This window comes from Elephas maximus, chromosome 6 (genome assembly GCF_024166365.1).
Source record: "Elephas maximus indicus isolate mEleMax1 chromosome 6, mEleMax1 primary haplotype, whole genome shotgun sequence".
NCBI classification, from domain to species: Eukaryota; Metazoa; Chordata; class Mammalia; order Proboscidea; family Elephantidae; genus Elephas; species Elephas maximus.
Window position 1 is genome coordinate 60234962 of NC_064824.1, and position 13408 is coordinate 60248369.

Below are 13408 nucleotides of genomic sequence, written 5' to 3' on the forward strand. Positions count from 1 at the left end.
GGTTATGGGGGGCGGAAGGATGGACGGTGGGAGAGGGGTATTCACTAATTAGATAGTAGATAAGAACTACTTTAGGTGAAGGGAAAGACAGCACATAATGCAGGGGAGGTCAGCACAATTGGATTAAACCAAAAGCAAAGAAGCTTCCTGAATAAACTGAATGCTTTGAAGGCCAGCGTAGCAGGGGCAGGGGTCTGGGTACCATGGTTTCAGGGGACATCTAAGTCAATTGGCATAGTAAAATCTATTAAGAAAACATTCTGCATCCCACTTTGAAGAGTGGCGTCTGGGGTGGTAAACGCTAGCAATTAGCCATCTAAGATGCATTAATTGGTCTCAACCCACCTGGATCAAAGAAGAATGAAGAACACCAAGGACACAAGGTGATTATGAGCCCAAGAGAAAGAAAGGGCTGCATGAACCAGCGACTACATCATCCTGAGACCAGAAGAACTAGATGGTGCCCAGCTACAACCGATGACTGCCCTGACAGGAAACACAACAGAGAACCCCTGAGGAAGCAGGAGAGCAGTGGGATGCAGACCCCAAATTCTCATAAGACCAGACTTAATGTTCTGACTGAGACTAGAAAGACGCCAGTGGTCATGGTCCCCAGATCTTCTGTTGCCCCAGGACAGGAACCATTCCCGAAGCCAACTCTTCATACATGGATTGGACTGGACAATGGGTTGGAGAGGGATGCTGGTGAGGAGTGAGCTTCTTGGATCAGGTGGACACTTGAGACTATGTTGGCATCTCCTGCCTGAAGGGGAGATGAGAGGGAGGAGGGTATTAGAAGCTGGCGAAATGGACACAAAAAGAGAGAGTGGAGGGACAGAGTGGGCTGTCTCATTAGGAGGAGAGTAATTGGGAGTGTGTAGCAAGGTGTGTATGGGTTTTTGTGTGAGAGACTGACTTGATTCATAAATTTTCACTTAAAGCACAATAAAAATTGTTAAAAAAACAGAATTATGGGAAATCTATGAAGTATGAATATCCATAAAACAAATAACAGAAAAGATTCATAAAATGGAAGTTTAAAGAGATACAAGGAAAAATGGAGAGAAATAATCTAGTAACAGAAGACTTTAATAGACTTCTTTCAGTCAGGGCATATCTAGAAGACAGATCCTAAGTAAGGATATAGAAGACTTAAGCAACATAATAATAAGGTAGTTAAATATATATATGATATATATATATATAAACTTTTATACCCTGATATTAGAGATACACCTTCTTTTCAAGTTCAAATGGAACACTCATAAATATTGATAAAATATCACAAGGTAAACCATAATAAATTACAATAGGAAAAATGATACAAATAGCATTCTCTGACCATAATACAATACAATTACAATATACTAACTAAATAATATTTTTTAAAAAAAATCTTTACTACTGAAAAATTTAAAACACTCTATTAACTAGCTTTTGGGTTAAAACACAGAAGTTGCATATTTTTTAGTGGAAAAGATATTGAAAATACTACGTATCTGAATTCAGATATAGTTTAGGCAGTACTTAGAGAAAAATCTACAGCCTTAAAATTGTATATAAAAAATTGAAAGAACAAAAATAAAAAATGCAGTATGAAAAGAGCAATGAACTAAGCTGATAAAAAACCCAGAATGAATTAATAGGTACAAGCAAAATGCCATAAGTTTGAAAACTAATAGAACTAATAAATTAATAAGAAGTTAGCTTTTTTTAAAAAAGAATCCACTATTTAATAAAAAAAATTTAAGTGGAGAAAGCAAAAGTAAAAGAAATGAGAAATGTCCAGGAGAAAGTAATTACAGGGAAGAGCAAAATCATGAACTTTCAATGATCCTATTTAAATAAAATTGAAAATCTAGATGACATACGTAATTTCTAGGAAAAGATAATTTACCAAAACTGACACAAATTGATATGGATGATTTGAATAGACCAATGTTCAAAGAAGAAAAATAAATCTGTCAAAGATTTGCTCTACAAATAAGTGTCAGACCTAGATGATTTCAGATGGGAATTATACCTAACTTTGAAAGACTAAAACAATTCAAATGCTTCAACAGTATAGAATATGGAGGAAAAACTACAAACTACTTTACTGAAAGAATTATAATGTTGATACAAAAACCTGATAAAATTGTGCATATATGCACAAAAATTACAGATCAATCACACTAATAAAATCAATACAAAAATTCTAAATAATATTAGATATAAAAAATTGAACATTATATTATAAAATGTTCTAAGTGGGGCTTATTCCAGGGATGCAAGAATAGTTCCGTGTTATCATTCCATTAATAAAAGGAAACAAATAGTACCTTTATTTCTACAGATTTTGAGAAGGCATTTTGGAAATTTCAACACCCATTTCTGAAAAATATAAATCAATGGAAATGTTTATAAAATAATAAAACACATACAACTCAACCTACAGGCCATTATCTTAATTAATGGGAAGCACTGATGGTATTCCCACCAATTCTGATCAAGGTAAGAATGTTCAGTATCCTAATTTCTATTTAATGTTACCGTGGAAGTAACAGTCAGCACAATTAGACAAGAGAAAACTATCAGATGTATAAGAATTGGAAAGGAAAATTTAAAACAATCTCTATTTAACATGACCAAAACCAAAACCAAAACCAAACTCATTGCCATAGAATCAATTCCAACTCATAGCAACCCTAAAAAAACTCATGAGTATCAATGTATAAATCACTATAAAATGACCAAAATTCAGTAAAATCGTAGGATGTGAAATTAGCATACTAAAAACATTTATAGGACATACTGGAAAAAATCAATAATCTTTGGTTATAGGTTGAATTTTGTCCCCACAAAATGTGTGTCAACTTGGCTAGGCCATGATTCCAAATATTGTGTGGTTGTCCACCATTTTGTGATCCAACGTGATTTTCCTATGTGTTATAAATCCTACTTCTATGATGTTAATGAGGCATGATTAGAGGCAGTTGTGTTAATAAGGGAGGTCTCAATCTTAATCATAGGTTATATCTTGAGTCAGTCTCTTGAGATATAAAACGGAGAAGTGAGTAGAGCAGAGAGGGACCTCATGACACCAAGAATGAAGAGCCAGGAGGGGAGTGTGTCCTTTGGACCCAGGGTCCCTGCACTGAGAAGTTCCTACACCCAGGGGAAGATTGATGACAAGAACCTTTTTCCAGAGTTGACAGAGAGAGAAAGCCTTCCTTTGGAGCTGGCACCCTGAATTCAGACTTGTAGTCTCCTAGATTATGAGAGAATAAACTTCTGTTTGTTAAAGCCATCCACTTGTGGTATTTCTGTTACAGTGGGACTAGATAACTAAGACATCTTCATAGATACAAAAAATATGTAGAAGATATAATGAAAGAGAAGATTCCATTTAAAACAATAGCAGTAAGAGCAACAACAAAAAAGATAAAATGCCAAAGAGCAAACTAAACAAATGAGGGCAATTTAAAAATATTCCTGAAAGACACAATAATTAGACTTAAAAAGTGAAACGAAGTACTATATCCTTGAATAGAATGACTCAGCATCATAAAGATGTCAATTCTCCCCAAGTTAATTCATAAAATTAATGTCATTCCAATAGTAATAACCAAAGGATTTCTCTCTGGATCTAGACAAGCTGTTCCTAAAGTTTTATGGAAAAGAAAGCCAAAACACATGAACATTAAGATCAATAAAGGTACGTGCCTTATCAGATATTAACAGTAAATTAAAACATTGTGATTCTCAAGGATAAATAGATCAATAGAACTAAATAGAAAGTCCAGAAATAGATTTGAGCACATAAGAAAATTTAGTATGTAAAAAAAGTGACATCTAAAATTGTTGGGAAAACACAGGCTTTTTAATAAATGATTTTAGAACAACTGGTGAGCCACTTAAAAAGAGAAAGTTAGTTTTATACCTTACACTATATCCCAAGATAAAATGGATCAGAGATCCTAAAAAACATTCCAGAAAAAAAAAAAGTGAATTTGTTCACAACCTTGAGGTGGCGCTTTACTAATTATGACTCAAAATTCAGAAGAAACAAAGAAAATATCAGTAAATTTAGTCACATTACAAAAAAAACTTCTGCAAGCCAAAAACTATGAAAAATATAGAACACAACTTATTTTCTGGGAAAGCTATTTGCAACTTACCCTACAAATTGAGAAGAAAAAGATCAAAAGCCAATAGAAAAATGTGTACAAGCAAAGAACAGGTCATAGAAAAATGAAGTGTGTATAGTGCTTAAATATATAACCTCACTCATGATAAGAAAAATGTAAACTAAAATTAACTGAGGTACTACTTGTAATCAAACAGAATGACAAAAATGAATAAGATCAACACACCCAGTTGACAGGGCTTTAGGGAAGAGAGCTAATACATTGCTGGTGAGAGTGTAAAATGGTTCCACCCCTATGGAGGGAGGTTGAGCAGTATCTAAAAAGATTGCATATGCATTTACCCCTTAACCCTGCAATCCCACTTCTAGGAATCTACCTTGAATATATGTTTGCACAAGAATAAAAATACACATGTACAATCTATTCTGATATTATTTGTAACAGCCCAACTTTGGAATCAGCCAAATGTACATTAGTAGGTGGCTGGTTGAATAAACTATGATATATCCAAATCAAATATCTTTCTTTGGAAGCAGTTGAGTGATAAATTCTGCCTTAAAGTAAGGCATCAAAGGATAAACATGAGCTATGGTTTTATTAGTATAAAATTATTTTACTTAAAATGCAAATATATTTTGAAAACTGAATTGGTATGGAAAATGAATTTAAATGATTATAGTAGCAGAATATCAAGAACATAAGTTGCCTTTTACTTACGATTTACAGTTTTGACTGGTAATATTGGGTTTACCCTCTCTGGAGAGGCAGCATTTTCTTCATCCGTCACATATTCAAAATTAATGATGAACATCATAGCCACACCCTCTTGGTTTTTCACTGGAATTATGTGAGTGTTACAAATGAAAGTAGACCCTAAGGAGATGAAAAATGACAGTTAGCTCAAAAATATGGCTTCAATTTTGTAGTGTCAGTAATTTTAAGATTGTAATAAACTCCTATAGAATTTTCTATCCTAAGTGATCACTGTAATTCAATAAAATTAATTTGATTTTCTTACTTCATGTTTTATTGTGCACATATTTATTTTAAATATGGACAAATTTTGCCATAAAAAATTCTGTAGGCAAATCCAGGTACTGCATTGTGGAAAAATAGAATATCAAATCCCATTTGCTTTCACGCCTACCACCTATAGTAACTAATATAGGAAGGGGGGGGGAACACATATTCTTTAACTTTCTAGAAAAACTTTTAGCTTCTCTTTATATATTTTGATTAAATATTAAACTATTTAAAATATAGGTGTATTTTAATAAGATAACTCATTTTGTGTCTTCTTGATTTTGTCATTAAATTGTCTTTTCTACTTTAATTTCTTGAACATAAAACAGTAAATTATTGACCCTGTCTTAATTAAATTCCAATAGCTTTCTTTCTTTTTGTGAAAAATTCATAACGCCCTCATTACAGTGATTTTCTTAGGTTTGCCACCTGTTAGATAAGAACACAATTTTGTCTATATTATTGTTTACATTTGATCCAGTCAACCAAGAAGATGATATTCTTCTAAAGCAAAATTAAAGGGATAATAAAATACATTTTGTAAGGATGATCTGGAAATAAAATGAACTAAAGGAATGACTTAGTTCATAATCAACTACCACTAGCCATCCTCCAACGGAAACCCTAGGATGTAAGATTTAGAGGATCCAGGAGTTGAGAAGTTGAAGAAGCTGTGAAAATGGGTACAACTGAAAGACTGACTCCTTGGAGCTGAGTTTTAGAAATGGGTATTCCCGCATAAGAGTTTCCTCACATCTTTACACTCTGAATATTTTTTTTTTTTTTTACATTACTGTGATGGTAATCTCCCAGGATAGGGATTTGTTTGGGTTCAAAAGTATTGTATTTTTAAAATGCAAAAACTTCAGGGAGGGTTTTCAATCATTCAGGTAATAGTGTATATTCTTTATTTTAATTTTATTGTGCTTTAAGTGAGAGTTTACAAATCAAGTCAGTCTCTCATATAAAAATTTATATGTACCTCGCTATGTACTCCTGGTTACTCTCCCCCTAATAAGACAGCACACTCCTTCTCTCCACCCTGTATTCCTCGTGTCCATTAAGCCAGCTTCTGTCCCCCTCTGCCTTCTCATCTCTCCTCCAGATAGGAGCTGCCCACAGTCTCCTGTGACTGCTTGATCCAAGAAGCTCACTCCTCACCAGTATTTTCTATCTTGTAGTCCAGTCCAATCCCTGTCTGAAGAGTTGGCTTTGGGAATGGTATCAGTCTTGGGCTAACAGAAGGTCTTAGGACCATGACCTCTGGAATCCTTCTAGTCTCAGTCAGACCATTAAGTCTGGTCTTTTTATGAGAATTTGTCTGCATCTCGCTGTTCTCCTACTCCATCAGGGATTCTTTGTTGTATTCCTTGTCAGGGCAGTCATTGGTTGTAGCTGGGCACCATCTAATTCTTCTGGTCTCAGGCTCATGGAGTTTCTGGTTTATGTGGCCCTTTCTGTCTCTTGGGTTCATAATTACCCTGTGTCTTTGGTATTTCATTCTCCTTTGGTCCAGGTGGGTTGAGACCAATTGATGCCTCTTAGATGCCTGCTTGCTAGCACTGAAGACCCCAGACACCACACACCAATGTTTTCTTAATAGATTTTATTATGCCAGTTGACCTAGATGTCCCCTGAAACCATGGCCCCCTAACTCCCACCCAATAGTATATATTCTGATAGCTTTCTTTACACATACCTAGCTGAGACAATCTTAAATTTTGAGGAGAGTGATAGTTCAATGTAGAGGCAGGATCGTGCTGGGAGCAAGGCTGGACTGGCACGGAACCAAACAGGGCAATGTGGAGAGGTGTAAGGATTCCTGGAGGTTGGGAAGAGGGGCACTGGCAAATAGCAGAGGGAGTCTGAAGGTATGCAAAGGGAAGTGGATGCTAGTATTTCAAGCTTTTATCCTGTGTAAGCTCTGACTTTTGCTAATATTTCTGTAGATAGAAGACATCATAGGCTGAATGAGCTTTGAGGGTAGACCTGGAGATCTAATTATTATTTATAAAATTATTTCTATAGGAAAATGTGTTCTAATTTCCAAGGAACTGATTTAAAAGTACACTTTTAGAACATAACTGTAAGCTGGAGATGCCTGTGTGCTAATTATGATTCAGATGTTCAAATGCAGATAACTTCACAAATTTGAAATGTAGGGGACCTTATTTATAACCTATTTCATATTTTCCATAAATGTGACTATGGTTTTACAGATGTTGGAAGAAATATGCTACAAGAATGTCATGCTGCACCTTTACATTCTTCAGCTATATCTTCAATCCATTTAATAAAATACTTAGCTGGAGCACTTGTCACAGTTTCCATGGTAACAAACAGGATGACTTTAGTAAACAGAAAATAAGCAATTTAAGATTGTTCCATTAGAACTAAAAATAGAAGTGCTTCAGGACAGGCATCGCATTACACACTGGTTAAACAGAGAGACTACGGAGATGCTAGAAATAGCCATCATACATGTGGCTAATGAACCAAAATACATATTGATTTTACCATTTAAAATGACATTTCCTGAATCATTTAGAATTTCATCGTGAATTAACAGATTTATTAGCAGTTTTGAATCTTTTGGCATTTGGGGTATACTGCTGACTGCACAACAAAACATAAAGCACAGATTTTTGAGAAATTAAAAAATAAAAGATGTGGGGATAGTGATCTAATAGGTTTGTAATAGAGTAGAATAATTTTGCTTTTGGATATAAAGGACAAAATCATGTCTTTTAACACTAGTGCTTGTAAACTTACTGTCAGTACTAAAAATCATAAAATTATAGTGTATTAGGTAAAAGTTCACCTATATATATTGGCTCCATAGCAAGTGTAATTGATCTAGGATTTACTACCCACTATCATTATTTCCTGCATGTATCTGTTAAGCAATATATCTCCTCTAAAGTCAACTGAAGACTCACGTTTACATTTTTTCTTTTATTTTTGAGATTTAATGTCTCCATCAATTTTGCGTAGCCTCTTGGAAAGCAAACACTGAAAGGAGATACATGGAATTTAGAAGAAGGGGAAATCAAATACGTTTTATACAGCGAGACTATTTTAGCTTGCATATTTCTACAAACTCCAAGTTCTGTCAAGAAATTACTTTCACAAAGTGACATTACCCTAGGAAATCATGACTGTGTACCACTAAATGTTTCTCTTAGCAACACTGGAGAGCAAGATGAATAGAAACAGTAATCCAGCAAATATTAATCAAGTAATGAAAAAAGATTAGCTCATTCAATAATGAATAGATAAGAGAATCGATAAATCTAGGGGGAAAAAAAGTTTAGTCAGTGTAAAATGAATCTGGTACTGAGATGAAGTTAATAGAGCTTGTTAAGAAGCAACTTATTTACCATAATATTATCCTATGTTTATAAAATTATGCATGCAATTATACTAATATTAGTTAGATGAAGATTCATTTCCATGTTTTCTCTCCTGAGTGAAAACATCTCAAGGTGGGAAAGGCTGCTTAGGAGGAACAGTGCTCATTTAATCAAGTTTCTAGGAACAGTGCTCATTTAATCAAGTTTCTAGAATGCATAATTTTTACTGTAGACACAACAAGCAAATTCAGCATAATCTGAATAATTATGAAAATAACCACTTTATTAACAAATCTGTGGCATACATCTAGCTACATTTAAAAATAAAAGGCCAGGACTCCTCTTTTTGAACTGTTTTTAAAGGGTATTTTACTTTCCTGTCCCTGGTTTGTGTTCACAGGGCAGCCCTATGTCTTTCTGATGGATTGAATTATGTCCCCCCAAAAATGTGTGTATCAACTTGGTTAGGCCATGATTCCCAGTATTGTGTGGTTCTCCATTTTGTGATTGTAATTTTATGCTAAGATGATTAGGGTGGGACTGTAACATCACTCTTACTCAGGTCACCTCCCTGATCCAAGGTAAAGGGAGTTTCCCTGGGGTGTGGCCCGTACCACCTTTTACCTCTGGAGATAAAATGAAAGGGAAGCAAGCAGAGAGTTGGGGACCTCATACCACCAAGAAAGCAGCACCAGGAGCAGAGCGCGTCCTTTGGACTCGGGGTCCCCAACCCTGAGAAGCTCCTCGACCAGGGGAAGATTGAGGACAAGGACCTTCTTCCAGAGCCGACAGAGAGAAAAAAGCCTTCCCCTGGAGCTGACGTCTTGAATTTAGACTGTTAGCTTACCTTACTGTGAGGAAATAAATTTCTCTTTGTTAAGCCAACCACTTGTGGTATTTCTGTTATGTTACCACTAGATGACTAAGACAGTCCTGAAATCAACAAATGTTTACTGAGCACCTAATATGAGGTCGATCACTGTTTGGGGTTCTTATATGGTGATGGGAAGGTTGGCAGTGAATAAATAAATCAAGCTCCTGTACTCATGGAACTTATATTCTACTGGGGGCAGGATGTAATTAAAAAAAACAAAAAAACACACGAATGTCTGTTACATCAAGTGAAAATAAGTACAATGAGGAAACAGAAAGCAGAATAAAGGAATAGATAATGACAGCTTGTTTTCTTCCTTTTTTTTTTTTTTTAATAGGGTGGTAAGAGAATGCTTTTAATGACATTTAAGCAAAAACATAGGACGTAATGGAGTGAACCATGTAGCTCTATGGATAAAGAGTGGGCCTGGCAGAGAAAATTGCAAGTGCAAAACTTTTAGGTGAAAGCATGACCAGCAGTGTGCTGATTGTTGGATAGGGTGGGGCTGGAAAAATAGGTAAGATCAAAGAGACATCAGGGGGCAAGACTATGTAGGAGGTCAAGGTGTGAATTTGAAACTTTCCTCTGAGTTAAACAGGAAGCCATTGGACAGTTTTGTGCAAAAGTTGGCATGAGTTTACTTAAAACGATCCCTCTGACTTCTATGTGAAGAATAGCTTATAGGGGAGGCTATGATGGAAGATGGGAGGCCGGTTAGGAAGACAATGCAATAAGACAGGTGATCAGTGATGGTGGTTTTTACTAGGGTCGTGTTGCTGAAGATGGTGAGAGGGGTCAGTTTGGAATATTCTTTGAAGATAGACTGTATAGGATTTGCCGATGTGAGATGAGATTAGGGATGTGAGAGAATGAGAAGGATCACAGATAACTCCAAATTTTGGGACTGAGGAACTGAAAGAATAGAAATGCCATTTATTGAAACGGGGAAGATTGTTAGAGGAGGTGTTTTCGGGGGTTGTGTCAATCCGCAGATTTGGGGCATGTTCACCCTGAGACTGCCTGTCAGATATATAAGTGGAAATGTCAAGAAGGCAGTTTAGGGATTGGTCCAAGCCAGAGATAAGAATTTGGAAGTCACCAGGGAACGGATTATATTTAAAGGCATGAGACTAGGTGAGGTCACCTAGGGAATAAATATAGTTGGAGAAGTTTGGAGCCTGAGCCTGGAAGTACTGCAGTGTCAGAATGGGAAAGACAGGGAAGAACTAGCAAAGATTGTGGAGGAGCAGACAGTAAGGTGGGAAGAAAATCAAGAAAGCGTGATACTGGGGATGAAGAGAAGAAGATATGTCAAAAGGATAGCATGGTCAACTGTACAAATCCTGGTGACAGGCACAGGAGAATTGAGAAAAGACCACAGGTTCACTGACAACTTCATCAAAAACATTTTGGTAGATTAGTGGCTATGAAACTGTTTTGAATACATTCAAGAGTGAATGGGAGTAAAAGAAATGGATGTAATTATAGAAAGAAGGTAAAGAACAGAGGGTCCAAGGCCCCTTCCCACTGAAGGTCATTTAACTTCATGAATGAACCTGTTTTTACAACAGAAAGTGACCAGAAGGCTTTATTATCTGCGAGTGACCTAATAAGGGATCCGTCAAATAATCATCCGTAGACCTTGGGCGCCTAATTGGTCGACCAGCTGCTGTGGAGACGATCCTGACTTATGATGACCCCACGCATGCAGAGTACAGCTGTGCTGCTGTGCTCCACAGGGTTTTCAATGGCTGATTTTTCAGAAGTTGGTCACCAGACCTTTCTTCTGAGGCACCACTGGGTGGACTTGAACCTCCAAGCTTTCAGTTAGTAGCCAAGCACATTAACCATTTGCACCACCCAGGGACTTCAGTGGGTAATTGCCCCTACCGAATAACGTTGAATGGTTAATAGGATGGCAAAAAAAATACATAAGCTACAATTCATTGAAGATAAAATATGGATACTACTCATGCATAACCAAACACCTTTCAAGGTTGGTTTTCTGGGTTTAAAATCTGGGGACCATAGTCTCATGGGACAACTCAGTCAATTGGCATAACATAGTTTACAAAAATCATAATCTGCATCCTAGTGAAGTGAGTAGCATCTGGGGTCTTAAAAGCTTGCAAGCAATCATCTAAGATGTAGCTTTGGGTCTCTACTCACCAGGAGCAAAACAGTAAGAAGGTAACCAAAAGCTCAGAGAAGAAACAAGTCTACATGAGCCACAGCCTTATCTACCCCGAGACAAGAAGAACTGGATGGTGCCTGGCAACCACCACTGACCATTCTGATGAGGGTCACAATAGATGGCCCCAGATAGAATGGGAGAAAAATGCGGAGTAGAACTCAAATACTTACCAAAAAAAAAAAAAAAAGAAAGCCAGACAAACTGGAACAGTAGAGAACAAAGGACTCCCTGAGACTGTTGCCCTGAGACACTCTTTATACTTAGAACCGAGCCTATCACCTGAGGTCACCTTTCAGTGAAATAGCAGAGTGGTAAGCAAAATAAAGGATATTACCCATAAGATCAGTGCAAAAAGTCAACAGTTACTGAAAAGCAAAGATGAGAAGATAAGGGGGCAGGGAAACTAGAGTGCTGGAAATGGAAAAAACAGACCGCAGTTAAAGAGAATGTTGACACATTGTGATAAATGTAACTAATGTCACTGAACAATTTGTATGGAAATTGCCAAACAGGAAACTAACTTGCTGTGTAAACTTTCACCAAAAACTCGATAAAATACTATTTACATATATATATATATATATACACATACTGTGTTTTTATCGCAGTCCCAGATTCACATTGCTCTACAGAACTTATACACCTGTAAAGCTCCTAAAACAGTACCTGCATGGAGCAAAACTCAATAACGTGAGCTATTATTTTTGACTATTGTTGGAGGGTCCCCAGAGGGGCATGTTAACTCTTAAGGCTCTCCGTGTAATTTCCTCCAACCCTTCAGCATTCTTGGTACCACGAGCTATACACTTTTTATTTTGGGGCACCAAGTGGAGATTATTTTTCTCTGAGCTGATCAGTTTAGTGAATGCCTGAGAGTTTTCATTCCTTTCTTTCTAATAGACTAGGAGGCTCTTTGAAGATTAAAAAATGGCATTAGAGACCTGCCCTAGAAGAAAAACAAAACAGCAATTTCAGGATACAAAGAACTCATTAGAGGCAGCATTGTTCATCTTGAATTTAAAGGCCTACCAAAAAAGCAGAAGGATTATAAAACCTTCTAGAAGTAGAAAGCTACACTAATGACTTAAGGTGGAGTCAGGCGGAGGGACGAGTGACAAACAAGCAAAATTTGTACTTAGCTTCTCTGCGTCTAATGCTTCCTTTTATTTCATTTTTCAGCACCTCTTTCATCTTCCTCTGCTCTCTCTAGGCAGCTAATGTAGGGTATTATGGACTCCCTCCTATTAAGGAGGAGAAATTAAACCAGTTGTTGTTGAATTGATTCCAACTCATGGTGACCCCATGTGTGTTGGAGTAGAACTGTGCTCCATAGGGTTTTCACTGGTTGATCTTTTGGTAGTCCAGGTCTTTCTTCTGACATGCATCTGGGTGGATGAAAACCACCAACCTTTCAGTTAGCAGCCAAGAACACGTTAACTGTTTGTACCACCCAGGGACTCCATAAGGAGGAAAGTCATAAGAAATAACAATTTTTCATAGAACTGTTAACAATGTAATGAGTTACCAATCTTGGGAGAATTTTTGAAGGGGTAATGAATAACAACAATTAACCCAAAGTGAAATTCAAATGTAGCCTGTCATTGCAAGAAATATTTTGGTTGCATAAATAAGACCTTCTATATATCCTTCCATTCACAGTACATAGGTAACAGCACATAGGTAACTGCTGATATTAAAATCATTGTTGAAAAAGTTGTGACCTAATGAACATGGGAGGGCCATAATGGATTACTGGAATAGGACTAGAAGAAATTTCTATGGTTAGATAGTTTTTTTGACATCATTTAGCCATTCATTTCTTTTTAAACAGATA

The 13408-nt window shown here is 36.5% G+C and overlaps 1 protein-coding gene across 1 annotated transcript in view; it reads right to left on the reverse strand.

Annotated features, from left to right (window-relative positions):
• Positions 1 to 13408, reverse strand: part of KCNH7 (potassium voltage-gated channel subfamily H member 7) — a 562840-nt gene that overhangs the window by 174898 nt on the left and 374534 nt on the right. Inside the window, exon 3 of the mRNA XM_049887314.1 lies at positions 4848 to 5003. Within this exon, the coding sequence (XP_049743271.1) occupies positions 4848 to 5003 (156 nt within the window). The remainder of the gene's footprint in view (positions 1 to 4847; positions 5004 to 13408) is intronic.